The sequence below is a fragment of the Bos taurus genome, chromosome 5 (assembly GCF_002263795.3).
Source record: "Bos taurus isolate L1 Dominette 01449 registration number 42190680 breed Hereford chromosome 5, ARS-UCD2.0, whole genome shotgun sequence".
Lineage (NCBI taxonomy): Eukaryota > Metazoa > Chordata > Mammalia > Artiodactyla > Bovidae > Bos > Bos taurus.
The window spans coordinates 22,656,955-22,671,824 of NC_037332.1; the positions used below are offsets into that span (position 1 = coordinate 22,656,955).

Sequence of the window (14,870 nt, forward strand, 5' to 3'; positions counted from 1 at the left end):
GAAGATGGACAGAAATGACAACGAACTTCCCGGCATTAGAATTCCAATCACCAAAAGTCTTTTATAAGAAACTAGAAGTCCATCTGAGAGAGCTATTAAATATAAAGGTGATGCCTATGTTGGGTGAGAGATTTGACTAGATCTCTATAGTCATTGTAACTCTGAGATTCTAGATTTAGTCAGAAAATAAAATACCTTTTCTTTTTGCATATCTTGTAGTGCTTTATTCTGTTCCTTCAATTGCTGTTCTTTCTTTGCTAAATCTTGCTCCAAAGTAGTCTTGGTGGTCTTCAGTTCTTGAATCAATTTATTTTGGTTTCCAATTTGATTTCTGTTTGATATCAAATCCTCCTGTGCTAGAGAAAGCTTCTCTTCTATAGACTTATAAAAACAATTTCCCCAAATTATTATTGTCATTTTTAGTAAATTTCAACAGAAACATAATGGTTAATATACATGACAGTTATGCATAAACATAATGGAAAGAAGTACTTTAAAAATGATCTGTAAGTATTTACTGGCTAAGTGATATAAAGAATACCAAATAAGTAGGAAGCATATCAAACACTCAAAGAACATAGTTAGAATATATGGAGAGACATGAAAAAAAAAGCAATTTAAAAAGAGTTACAAAAATTATGTATACATACATGTTTTGTAGGATCTATGACGACCCTTGGCATACTAAAAGCTTTATTTAATAGATAAGCTTTTTTATCTTGGGAGGAAAATGTATTTTAAATCGCCAATCTGATCAAGTGAACTAAAACAGGAAAGTCAACCAGACATCAGAGGCTCTACTTCTGGCAAGGCCATCACCCCATTCACTTAACTTCTCATCTATGTGTGTAAGTAGCATTGTCAGGTAACATAGTCCATAGTTAACAACTGTACGAAGGCCCAGATATTTCAAGAAGCTGAAGCTGGGGAAAAGAACAAGTTTTCTGACATACTAGGTTTTGATTTGGGGGTAGTTATGGTAACAGGTGGGGAATGGAAAATGGCAGGAACTTTGCCCCTCTCAGCTGCTAAGGGAAATAATTCTAAGATGTTCTTCTGCCATCTAGAAAAAACTTATCTTTCTTATCTTGGCGATATAGTTTCTTTGAAAAAAAGGGCAGAAGATATAATTCAGGAGGAATCACTGTTGTCTAAGGTTGGCTATAGTAAGCATTTAATAGCCACCTGATGTAAAGGGTCGACTCATTAGAAAAGACCGTGATGCTGGGAAAGGTTGAAGGCAGGAGGAGAAGGGGACGACAGAGGATGAGATGGCTGGATGGCATCACTGACTCGATGGACGTGAGTCTGAGTGAACTCCGGGAGTTGGTGATGGACAGGGAGGCCTGGCATGCTGCGATTCATGGGGTCGCAAAGAGTCGAACATGACTGAACAACAACAATGGCTGGGTCGCTCTGCTGTCCACCTGAAACTATCACGACAGTATTCATCGGCTATTCTCCAATACAAAATTAAGTTTTTTTAAAAAAAGCATTCAATCAAGGATAGGTGAAAAATGAATGAAAACCTTATTTAAATGACTTAACCTTCCTGAGATTATTCCTTAGAAATAACTCAGTTCAGAAGTCTTTTCTAATTAAATTTCCATTTTCAATGGCTTCCAGTAGAATACTAAAAACCATAACGCTTCCTTTTGGGGAAAGACCTAAAGTGACTAGTCCTTTACTAATCAAGCAGCTAAGCATTAACTTAATATACTACACTAAGGTAGACAGGACAGTAAAAAATGGCCCTGAAAGAAGGTGACCATGTAGCCTGGAAAACAGAACCAGAGTGTAAAATCCAAGTTGTACAGCCACCTGCTATGTGCCAGATGCACAGAAAAATCAATGTGAATGTTCTCTGTGGAATGTTTTAAGAAGGCTCCATGGGCATGTGGGAACTGACTTTAAGTATCACAAAGGGTGAGAGTGTTTTCAGAGGAAAAAATAAAATTTGTCAACACCTAGCCAATAAGATCTACACAACTGTTATTAGGTCCTGATCTAGTGTTGCTTCTGCTGCTAAGTCACTCAGTCGTGTCCGACTCTGTGCGACCCCACAGACAGCAGCCCACAAGGCTCCCCAGTCCCTGGGATTCTCCAGGCAAGAACACTGGAGTGGGTTGCCATTTCCTTCTCCAATGCATGAAAGTGAAAAGTGAAAGTGAAGTCGCTCAGTCGTGTCCGACTCCTAGCAACCCCATGGACTGCAGCCTACCAGGCTCCTCCGTCCATGGGATTTTCCAGGCAAGAGTACTGGAGTGGGGTGCCATTGCCTTCTTCATGATCTAGTGTTAAGGAATACCAATTCTTGCTAGAGCCTAAAAGCACAAGAATTCCAAAATGCCCATGTTCTAAATAACAGCCTATAAAATTTGGAACTCACAGAATCCTAATGACTAAATCTTTAAAGTCAAGCTAAAAATCTGCACTACTCTTTTCTGAGCCAAGACATACTGTTCTACTTGCCTCTGGATATTCATCTATGACATTCAGCAGTATACTGCCGTTTCAAACACTCCTTTTATCTTTTGTGCTGAAGACTACACAATTTTCATCTGCTTAGCATCTTTTCCCTTGGAGAACTCCCTCTCACTATGATGGTTTACTGGGGTTATCTTTAATTCACCCACTGCCACTGGAATAAGCAAACCCCTGAGCAGATCAAGCACCACCCTGATCCTGAATACCCCAATTCAGTGTAGCAAAAAAACATTTTCTGCACTGTTCCATGGTAGCTATTGTTTTTTTTGGTCTGTTTAACAATTTTTCCCTTTTTTCTTTCAACATAAACTTATAAAAATTTTTAGTTATTACGTTTTCTTGATGCCTGGGTGAAATGACACGAGGAATAGTACTATGCTAAGAAGATTTATACTTAACTGTAAACTTTTTATCCTAGAGTTTTCACTTCACTGAGGGTGCAAATTTTAGTTAAATTCCACTTCTACCTTTCCTGAACATCAAAGAATAGCACCCAGCAAAGCCAATTTAAAATATCCAGTCAACAAACTTTGGTACTTCATAAATAATCCAGCAGATGGGGCTAAAGGCATAGATCAAGCCAGCTCAGCTTCCATTCTACTGGTGTCTTGGCGAACACCATCAGCCCACAGATGGCAGTCTTGATTAGGTGTCATGTTACAAGGTTCTGAACCTCTCCCTTTCTCTCTTACATAATAATCACTGAAGCAAAAGAAAAAGAATGGCTGATCCCTTATTTTGGCCTATAAATATCACTTGAACTTTCTGAGGATTTTTAATAGTTCAGATGTCATTTTGGAAGGATTAGCATAGAATCTGTCAATATCCTATCTTATGAAAAAAATTTCTAGTGAAATGATGGTAAAAGAATAAAAGGTCTGAAGAGCTGAGATCCAGTCACAGTTCTGTTACTGTGCAAACACCAGGCCTGTCACCAACCAAGGGGGCCTCAGTCTCATCTGCAGAAGCAAGCTTTGGTACAGAGTGTCCATCCACAGCCTCTCAAGTTGTTTTTCTCCCTTTCTCTTACCCATGTTTACACTTGAATTTTTCTTTTATGTATAAAATTAGAACATGATTTTATAGCTTTCAGGCATAATAAAAATTGTTGGCTTAATGAAAAAATACTGATCTGAAAGATCTGAGTCTTGTTATTATGTTGTTATGTTCTTCGGTAAATAACACATCCATATAAAGAAAAAGATTCCTAAAGATTTTTAAATCGGTCATTAGGCTGCAACTTCTCTTTCACCTAAATGTCCATCAAATTCCTTCACACTGTCCATCCTTACTCTACCAGCCCAAGCCACCACCATCTGCACTTGGACTACTGCAGTCTCCTCTCTCGTCCCCACATTCAGCCACATTGGCTTAAAATACAAATTCGAACAAACCCTTTCAGTGATTCCCTCCTGCCGACAGGATAAAGTCCAAACTTTTCAACAACCTTCCCTGACTTTCTTTAGTGTTGTAAAGGGAAAAAAAGAAAATAAAGAGAATATAATAAGATGCTTTCTAAATGTCAGGTGGTATTAAAAAAAAAAAAAACTCTTGCTGATTTTGAACTTTATATATATATATATACATACACATATATATACACACATACATACATATAAACACCTACTGTTTGGCCCTATGGAAATTCTTTTCCCCGATCTCCTGTTGCTTTGTCAGATCATTAGTCACCACTGCTTCCTCCACTCCCTTGCACTCTATATTATTCAGCCCTTTTGTTTCATCTTCTCTCTCCAATTAATCTCTTCTGTTCCATCTTTTTAACTCCAGTCCTAATCAACTCACAGCTAGATTACGAGTTAAGAGGAAGAAAGGGAGACAGCCTCTTAATTAATCCCCTCAGCACTAGTTTAGTTTACACCAGATCCAAACCAAGCTGTCTGTAAACCACTTTCAGGTTAAGTATATATCCTCTTCCTGTTACTCCTCTGCTTAGACTCTTCATTCCCTGCTACCTCCACCCCAACATAAAGTCCAATCGGTCACCCTTGCTAGGCATCTAAGGTACCACACAATTTAATCCTAGTCCTTTTAATTTCCAAACACAAGTCAATTATGGTGACTGCCTCCTGGCTTTGCTGGTTCCCCCTGCTACTCCCTTTCTCAGTGTCTCCTGAGTGAACTGATCTTTCTCAGACTCTCTGTATTCAAATTCTTATCTTTCAGGATCAGAGCAAGTTCTACCTCCTTCATAAAGCCTTCCCTATAGGAGCCTATGAATAAAGTATAGACATAGTCTATTTATGAAAGTGAAAGTGAAGTCGCTCAGTAGTGTCCGACTCTGCAACCCCATGGACTGCAGCCTACCAGGCTTCTCATTCCACAGGATTTTCCAGGCAAGAGTACTGGAGTGGGTTGCCATTGCCTTCTCCAGGGGATCTTCCCGACCCAGGGATCGAACCCACATTGTAGGCAGATGCTTTACCCTCTGAGCCACCAGGAAAGCCTATAAATACACTATATATATAAAAATATTCTGTGATTTTCAATGGAATTTTTCAATAAAGCATTTTAAATTAAGCAAAGAAACAAAAATCCAGACACAGGAAAGAATCAAAAGGCATACTAATTTCACTGTGGCAAAAAAGAGAGAACTGGTTAAACCTTCTGTGAGAGAATACAAATGTTCCATTTCCCTTAAACAACTGATAATGCTACATAAAAATTATTTACCCTTTTTGTATATCCATCATTTTAGTAAAAATGATACTTCATCTAATCCAACAGTATTGCCAAGGCCAAAGTATCCATATATGTTTAGATAATTTAAGTTTACTTTGAGCTATAATCTCCTAATTTTAATATTATGCATTACAGTAGTCTTGGGAAGTTGACAAACATAAAGTCAATATTGACAAGCAACAGTAAATCTGCTTGCATTTTCACAAGTGGTTTACATTTAAAACTCAGATTTTCTAACAGCAGTTCACTTTTTTTTTTTAAATAAAGGCAGCAAAGTCCTTAGATAAGCTAATGTAGCAACTAACATATTTCCAAATTATTTCACTATTAAAGATGTTATTTTTAAATGCCTATATTTACTATATATTTTATCATATAAAACAATTTTTAAAAAGAATGTTTCTCCAAAAATAATAATAAAAAACAAGCATGATATTCCACAAATACTAAGACTTTTAATGCCCATTTGGGTTTAAATCAATCCTTTAATGAATGTCTATAACAAGTTATTGGTTTTTATGATATAATTCACTATACCTTAAGATCCTGCCTTGTGGCAAGTAGTTCAGATTCCTTCCCATAGAAATCCGACTGAAGCTGTTTTAGATTTTCCTGACTTTTTTCATAGGTGTTTTGTAACACTGATATTTTTTGTTTCTCTGCTGCAAGTTCCTGTGCTGCTTGCATTGACTGCTGCTGTAGTTTATTCTCAAGTTCTGTCTGAAACATACAACAGTTACTTAAAATAGTATGCGCGCCAAAAACAGGTTACAAAGATAGAATGACTTCATCCAATTCTACAGCCTTCTCTCTCCTCACTTCTCCACTTACCACGTGTTCCAACAGCAAATCTTCTATAACGACATTTAAGCTTTGTAAACTTTGCTAATATTGTTTACTCTCCTTTAAATAGCTAATTCCCCTTTTTAACCTTTCAACATTATAATAATCTTCAAAGACACAGTTCAAATGCTAGCTCCTCTAGAAAACCAGTCAAAATTCCCACAGAGTTCTAATTTTTCCTCATTCTCCTCTTTATTACAGTTTTTTTTTAGGTATCTGCTTCCTCATTAAATTATATAGGCTGCATGAGAACAGGGGCCATATCCTATTCATTCTGGGTTCCCACAAGTAGGTTTCCTAGTACAGGAACTGATGACTTACAGCCTTGCTGAATCCTTTGTGACTCAATCACATTAAAAAATGTATGTATATGTATTCTTTTTCCTATTTCACTGTGGCCCAGTGAAAAATTTCTATAGACCATCACTGTACGGTCTACCATGCACACTGACACTGCTCGATCATAATCTGCTATACTTATATATAACATCCAACAATTATTTAGCTTCTACATGACACTGGGCACACTACTAGATACTTTAAATACATTATCTCAGTCTTTACAACTCCATGACCTCATTTTCTTTAAGCTCAGAAAGATGGATCCCTTTCCTGTGACCACAAATTTGATGTGTGTCACACAGAATTTGAATTCAGATTTACCTGGCTCTAAAATATATCTTCTTTCCATGAAAGTACACTGCTGCTGCTGCTAAGTCGCTTCAGTTGTGTCCGACTCTGTGTGACCCCATAGACGGTAGCCTACCAGGCTCCCCCGTCTCTGGGATTCTCCAGGCAAGAACACTGGAGTGGGTTGCCATTTCCTTCTCCAATGCATGAAAGTGAAAAGTGAAAGTGAAGTCGCTCAGTCATGTCCGACCCTCAGCAACCCCATGGACTGCAGCCTACCAGGCTCCTCCATCCATGGGATTTTCCAGGCAAGAGTACTGGAGTGGGGTACCATTTTCCTCAATAAAACCAAATTATTATTGCCTTTCAATTATTCTCTAGGTACTCCAAATTCCAAGTCTAATTTACAGAGACTGGCTAACCACTCAATACTCTCCCAAAATGTCTTTCCTGAGTTAAAGGTGTTCCTTTTTCTGGCATCTATATACTAATACAAAGTAACTACTGCTCCCAGTAGTCAGCCTGAGGAACTCCGCCCATGGCAAAGGTCATGAGGAAGGAGGCTCGACATACGCGCAAAGGCGGGATCGAGCCTCAGGAGTCCCCCTGGAAATTCTCTAGCATCTACCCCCAAAACCAGAGTCTGCCTACTTTACTGCTTTGTGCTCTCACCTCTGACTTTACGGGGGGCTGTCCCTCACCACCATCTTTCTCTCTCTGAAAAGGAGTTAACTTACAGCTCCAGTTAATAAAGTTCCTGGGCATAATAGGAATGTTTAAATCCAAACCCCTCAGATGACTCTCTAACTTGCCTGACAAGTTTACCCGGACTCCTACAGCTATGCATACGATTGTTTACAGTCTCCCAACGCGAGAGGCACGGGAAGCTTAAGATATTCAAATAGCATAGAGCCTCTCGGAGAGTCAGAAGCTGTCAGAATAAAACTAGTAGATTTCATTGATGAGCCAATGCTTGCTGCCAAGTTTCCACATCCCCTGTATTGTATCCTTGAATGTGTATTAATTAATATAGTTGGTATGTAGAAAAAATAAGTAGTGGCCTTGGTGTTAGCAACTTTAGACCCTTTAGGTAATAAATTCCTTCCTTTGTTGTAAACCCACTGCACCTATGCCCTACAGGAATGCAACTTTATCTAACACCTTCGGAGTATGGCGCCAAACTAATTACTCTTAGAGAAAATAAGTCTTATGGTTGACAAACCTTTGTCAGAGTCATAAAATGTTAATAGGCCTTCTGGCCAGAAGATGATGTAAATCACCTAAACCATTTGTATACGATAAGTTTGCAGAAAAGAAACCCTGGTTTCGATAAGGATCAAAGACTGCTGACTTTGCATGATTTCACACCCCCTATTATCCTCTATGTGCAACTTATGGTATAAAAACCCCTGTTGAAAATAAAGCTATGGGCCTTGCTCACCGAAGCTTGGTCTCCCCATGTCATTCTTTCTCTCAACCTCTGACTGAATTTCCATCTGGAGCACGGAGGCCCGCCAAGCCTACTAATTCTGCCAGGCTTCTAATATCTGACCGGGGAGGCCTTAGGGTCTCCTCTCCTTCGGGAGAATGGGAAGACGCCTATGGCCTACGTAGGTGGTGCAAACTTCTTGGCTTGAAGTTTTATTGGTTTTCCGCGTAAACCAAGCTATTCAGCCTCTATTCTCCACTGAATTTTCTCACTGAGCTATCCTTATTCTATTACTCTTTATATCTTTGATTAGTATTTAATTAAAACCAGTGTACTCGCCGATGCCGTCTCCCCTTCGAATTCCCTGGATCAACCGGGGCTGGACCCCAGCATACTGCTATGAATATTTGTGACTCCCCAAAATTCAAGTTGAAGCCTGGATCAAATCTGATGGTATTTGCATGTAGGGGTCTTTGGCAGTCATTAAGGTAGAGCCCTCATGAATAGGATTAGTGGGTTTACAAGAAGAAATACAATCGCTCAGTCATATAAGGATACAACAAGACAGCTGCCTACAAGACAGAAAGTGGGCCCTCACCAGACACTCAATATGCCAGGTGCCTTGATCTTCAACTTTCCAGTATCCAGAACTATGAGAAATAAATGCTTATTATTTAAACCGTCTAGTCTGTGGTATTTTCATTATAACAGTCCCATACAAGACAACTACCAATAAGAGCATTTCCTCTAAATCTCAAAATCCTTAAGATGTCATTTAACGTGCTGTGCTGTGCTTAGTTGCTCAGTTGTGTCCGACTCTTTGCGACCCCATGGACTGCAGCCCACCAGGCTCCTCTATCCACGGGGATTCTCCAGACAAGAATACTGGAGTGGGTTGCCATGCCCTCCTCCAGGGGATCTTTCCACCCACATTGCAGGCGGATTCTTTACCGACTGAACCACCATTTAATAAAGCCATGCACAGTATTGGCAATATACATTAATTATAAATCTGGAAGCAATCTTACTATAATAAATAAAAAAGAAAATGTACTAAAAATAGTTGTTGGCTTTTTTTTTTAATTTACTAAATCATGATATAAAAATGAAGATCTAAGGAAAACTTGAATATGAGGCTACTAGATTTGAGGGGAAAAAATGACCTCAAGATGTCAAATCATAGAACAAAATATACACTGTGATAATTACATCCTGATGTATGATTATATATATGATAACACACACAAAAAAAGGTCAGACAAATTTGTCTACTCCTGTTTGTGTTATAAGAAAATTACTCTTTTGTAAAGTGGCCGTAATAATCATTATAAAAACAGTGATCAGCATAAAATATGTATTTGTGGGTTTTTTCCCCCTCTAGTAACATGACAAGCCAACTATTAAAAATATGATATACTTTGTTTCACATACTAGGGATATTATCTCTCTTCTCCCTAGATGAATTAATATGCACATATCAACACCGGGAAAAACCTCCATTTGTTCAAATATTAAGCTCAATCCACTTTTATCAACTCTTGTTCTGGACAAGTACTAAAACATACTTAAGAATGAAGGACAGATGTTTAATAATAAATTAGCGTAGGTTTGGAAACAAACCATTATGATACAACTTAATGAAACCTATACTACTGAATATTTAAATATCTTTGTGATTTTTGTTCTTGGTTATTTCCATTAATAAGGATAAATTATCTTGAGAGTCCCTTGGACTGCAAGGAGATCCAACCAGTCCATTCTAAAGGAGATCAGCCCTGGGATTTCTTTGGAAGGAATGATGCTAAAGCTGAAACTCCAGTACTTTGGCCACCTCATGCGAAGAGTTGACTCGTTGGAAAAGACTCTGATGCTGGGAGGGATTGGGGGCAAGAGGAGAAGGGGATGACAGAGGATGAGATGGCTGGATGGCATCACTGACTCGATGGACATGAGTCTGAGTGAACTCCGGGAGTTGGTGATGGACAGGGAGGCCTGGCGTGCTGGGATTCATAGGGTCGCAAAGAGTGGGACACGACTGAGCAACTGATCTGATCTGATCTGATTTTTAAATTCCTTAAAATTTTCTAATACACTATAAATGGTGTATAAATATTCTCTTAACATTAGTTACATGTTATTTTACAAAAAGGCAGTTTTATGTCTATCAGACAAACAATTAGTGCCAAGATTTTAAATAAGTGTCTAACAACATGGTTATAGTGAATGGAAATCTAGACAGATATTTAATCATATAATTCAGTGCATTATACATTTAACTTAAAGAAAATTTGGGCATATATGTAAAATTGTCTTTGTTGCAACTCATTTGTGTTAACTATCATACAGTTATTTTAACTTCAAAGTTTTTCTTCCAATAGAAAGTAAGTATCATATCATTACCTTCTGTGAAACAGCAATTTTAACTTCTCCTTGGAGTGTTTCAATTTGCTTTTTCTTCTGTTCAGTCAATTGCTTTAGCTCATTTATGTTACTCTGAAGCTGTTGTTCTTCTTTTTCCTTTTGTTTTAAGCTGTCCTGGGCCTGTATGACTTGTCCCTGCATGGAACTGAGCTCCAACTTCAACTGATGAGAAGTCTAAAAGAAAATACAATCTGTTCAGCATTCATTTCTCCATTCAACACACATTTATTGAGTACCTATTAAGCATTACTGTAAGTAGAAACTACTGAGTCTGTTGACCACAGATATTCAGTAGTAAACCAAAAAGAAAAATCCCTGCCCTCATGGAACTTTCATAACTGACACTTCACTATTGGATCAGACTATGGACTGATCAATATTTGTTTAATCCTGCCTTCCTTTTTAACTTATACATTGGGATAGAGCCTGCAAATGCACAGGATTGGTATTCTCGTATCATAGAAAAGGGAAAATCAACAGTCTTTAGATTGCTGAAATGTCTACTGTCTTGAATATTCTCAAAATCCTAACTGAATTCCCTGGTTGTCCAGTGGTCAGGACTCAGCACTTTCACTGCCAGGCCTGGGTTCAAGATCCCTGCAAGCAGCACAGTGGGGCCAAAAAAAGTAAAATAAAATTTTAAAAATGCTGAGTCTACTAGTCAAAGTGAATCAGAAAGGATAGCTTCATATTAACTATCATATTAACAAATTAACAAAATAATTTTGGCAAACATCTTTAGTATCTGTCTAAACCATACAATCATGTCCTCATTTAGAGATTTGAGGCATATTTTGCTATTACCTGTTTTCATAATTTATTAGGATACATTTCTGTTCAAAATTAACTATCATATAGAAGTCACACTGAGGTTCTTCTGTGGCCAAGGTGAACTACACTACGTCTCACCCTTCCAACCAAAGTCACATTTTCATGTTTTACGCATATTTCATTAAAGACCTAATTTGAGCAATTGACCACTCAAAGTTACTTTTAAAAGTTTCAGAGCTATGTATATGGATGCTTCAGCTTATTGCCAATACAAAGGGAAATATTTCGTGCAAAACAGGAGTCAAGCAGTGTTAACAATGCTGATGATTGTTATGATAACCAATGATAAAGTAATAGCTAACCCCTGACCATTTATTTCATTACAATTGGTATTCTGAGCACTCTGATATGCATTAACCCATTTACTTCTCACAATAAAGCTATGACACAGATTCTACTATCAGCCTCATCTTACCACTGAGGAAACTGGAGCACAGAGAGATGAGTCATCTGCCTGAGAGAAGTCAAGACAGCAGAGCTAATAACTGACACGGTTAGGATATAAATTTGGACAATCTGGATTCACGGCCTGGGCAGTAAATCACTGTAATTTTGCCACTATGACTGGCATATAAAGCACAGAAGTCTTCTTTCAATCAACAACCAGAACATAATCACACTGAAGACTTGTTGGGATGATGTTTTGCTGCTTTATCAAATCAGATCTCTAAAAAGCTACATGCCTAGACTCTAGCTGCTAGAGGTTATATCTTCAGAGAATAATAATAATATATATATATTATATACATTTATTTACTCATGTTTGTTTTGATGAAGAACAATAGAAGCATTAACCACAGAACAATCACTTAATTGTGATTCTTATATAACCATTATTAAATATTTCACTAACATAAATGTCAAAGAGCACTTAAATGTCATTTCTATGGAAAATCTATGAAGACTGTTTTTTATCCATACTAATGTTCCTTAACTTTGATAATTTAATTAAATCACTCAGGTTAGTTGACTCTATTTATTAAGTATAATTCTTTATTTTATTATTAATTATAATCCTTTATTTTGGGCCTTTTATTATCATTTAGCTTAAATCTTTTTAGCAGTTGGTAGAACACAAAGAAAATAAACCTTTTGAATTAAGAATCTACTGTGAAGATATTTTGAAAATATAAAACCTTATTATGCTTTATATATTTCTGTTATAGAAAATCTTACCTCCTTTTCTTTTTCAAGTGACTTTTTCATTTCATTCTGCTCCTTATGCAGGCTTTCTGTCTGTACTTGAAGCTGATGCTTTAATTCTTTGCAAGTTTTCTCCTAAAAAAGTGGAAACTACATTATGCAGAAAATATTTGTAGTAAATTTAAGAATTTAGGGTTTATAAGCTTAGTAAGATCCACAAAAGGAAATAAACTAGAATCATTGATGATTTAAGATGGGATAGAATCATTCATTTCAGTAATAACAGGCAAATATTATAGCAGTAAACAGGGAGAGAGGCTAAGAGTTTCTATTATCAACCAATAGTCACAAAAAATACTTTCAATAATATTTAGACAAGATTTTAGAATACTTTGGAAACCACATTTTTATGTTACACAATTAACTAACTTATGCTATTTTAAAAGTAGAATAATGGGCTTCAAAAAAATGGAAAATTTTTAAAGTATGGAAACAATAAATTAAAATAATCCCATATAACTTAAGAGGGAAGATATACAGACATTTTTTCCAAACAGAACATAAAAGTAACATATGAAAATCATGCTTTTTATGCTCCTCAACACTTTCACTGACCTTCATATTAAGAACAAAAGAATTTTACTTTTGCTGTTATTCCATGTTATTCTGGGTTAAAATATTTCTGAGGATACATTGCCCTATAAGTATTTCCTGAGACTCAAGATGTTTTTCTCTATAGTTTAAATATTGTTTACAATATCTCTAAGACATGGTTTTATCTAGAGTTTTAGAAAACTGAATAAAGAATCAGAAAGTTTATAGCACCAGAGTTAGAAGTCATTAAGATCTTTCTGGTCTTCTTTCTTTTTTTAACAGTCAGGTGAAAAACATTTCAATTAGTAGTTATATTCTCTGCAGAAATGTCCAGAAGGACAAACGTGCTGCAGTCCTCCCCAAACCTAGCACCAGGTCCTCAACAGAGAAAGAATATATATTCAACTGAAAACTTTCTGGGCCATTGGAAAATTACACACACAAGCACAAATAACTCTTTCTCAGGTTAAGTAATCTCCATTCCTTTTCTCATAACAACACTTAAGATCATTTAAACGCAGGATGACAAATCAACAGTGAATTAAGCAGAAAAGGCAGTATGTTTTAAATAAAATCATTTCTACCTAAGAAAATAAACATAAACAACTAACCAAATCTAATATAACAGCTTTTCCCTTCTGATTTTCTTTTTCAAATTCACTTTGGGAGTTCTTCAAACAATCAGAAACTTTTGACAGTTTCTCTTTTGCTGCAGAAAGCTCTGCTACCAGAGAGTCTTTCTCCACCTTCACTTTCTGTAGTTCTGTTACTGCTGTTTGAATCCTATCATTCAGTTCCTTGTGCTGCATCTTTGCATCTTGACTTAAATTTTCAATTTCTTGTTTAAGCATTGTTTTTTCTTCTTCTTGCTTGGTAAGCATTTGCTTAGTATTTTCAAGTGCTTCAGATTTCTTCTGTAGATCCAACTTTGTATTAGATACTCTAAATATTTAAGAAACAATTTCTTTAATAATGCATAATTTGTCATTTCTAATCTACCATTCACATTAATAAATTGAGCTTTAAAACTTTCTTCTGTAGTTAAGAAGTAAAACTAATAATTTAATGTCATAAAACCACACAAACAAAAAGTGCCTTAGAACATCTGATCTGGTCATTTAAGAGATGAGGATGGTTTTATTTGAGTCAAATAAATTAGTGATAAAGGCAAGACCATCTAAGGCCATGATTTAATCCAGTCTTGTCTAACCACAGTGTATCCCCGAAGAAATCTGGGCATACAGCAAACCATCTAGTCTTTGACAGCCAGAAATACTGTTCCATGTATCCTAAAGAACCAATTTATTATGTTGCCCCCAAGGACAAAGAAATTTGTCTCTTTACTTGAAAAAATAAAACACATTGTGTATCTGACAGGTCCTAAACTTCAAAACACATAAGATAACCAGGAAAAATGAAAGTCAAAGTGTTAGTCACTCAGTCCTGTTTGAGTCTTTGCAACCCCATGGACTGTAGCCTGCCAGGCTCCTCTGTCCATAGGATTTGCCAGACAAGAATTCTGGAATAGGTTGCCATTTCCTTCTCCAGGGGATCTTCCTGACCCAGGGATCGAATTCAGGTCTCCTGTGCTGCAGGCAGATTTTTTTACCATCTGAGCCACCAGGGAAGCTCAATCAGGAAAATCCTTCTAACCCATTTCCTCAACTTTTCCGTTTTTTAAAAAATTGAAGTATAGTTGATTTATAGTATCATGTTAGTTTCGGATTCTTAAAATTTCTTAATTCATTCAGGTGTAGAAAAATTATTTTAGGGAAAAATGATAACAAGTTTA

The 14,870-nt window shown here is 36.7% G+C and overlaps 1 protein-coding gene across 3 annotated transcripts in view; it reads right to left on the bottom strand.

Moving 5' to 3' along the window:
* EEA1 (early endosome antigen 1) overlaps window positions 1-14,870 on the bottom strand; it is a 130,510-nt gene that overhangs the window by 9,782 nt on the left and 105,858 nt on the right. For all 3 annotated transcript variants that reach the window (XM_002687214.7, XM_005206125.5, XM_059886839.1), the window contains 5 exons: window positions 13,690-14,020; window positions 12,518-12,619; window positions 10,490-10,684; window positions 5,725-5,907; window positions 196-381 (listed from right to left, as the gene is read on the bottom strand). In XM_002687214.7, coding sequence (XP_002687260.2) covers window positions 196-381; window positions 5,725-5,907; window positions 10,490-10,684; window positions 12,518-12,619; window positions 13,690-14,020 — 997 coding nt within the window. The remainder of the gene's footprint in view (window positions 1-195; window positions 382-5,724; window positions 5,908-10,489; window positions 10,685-12,517; window positions 12,620-13,689; window positions 14,021-14,870) is intronic.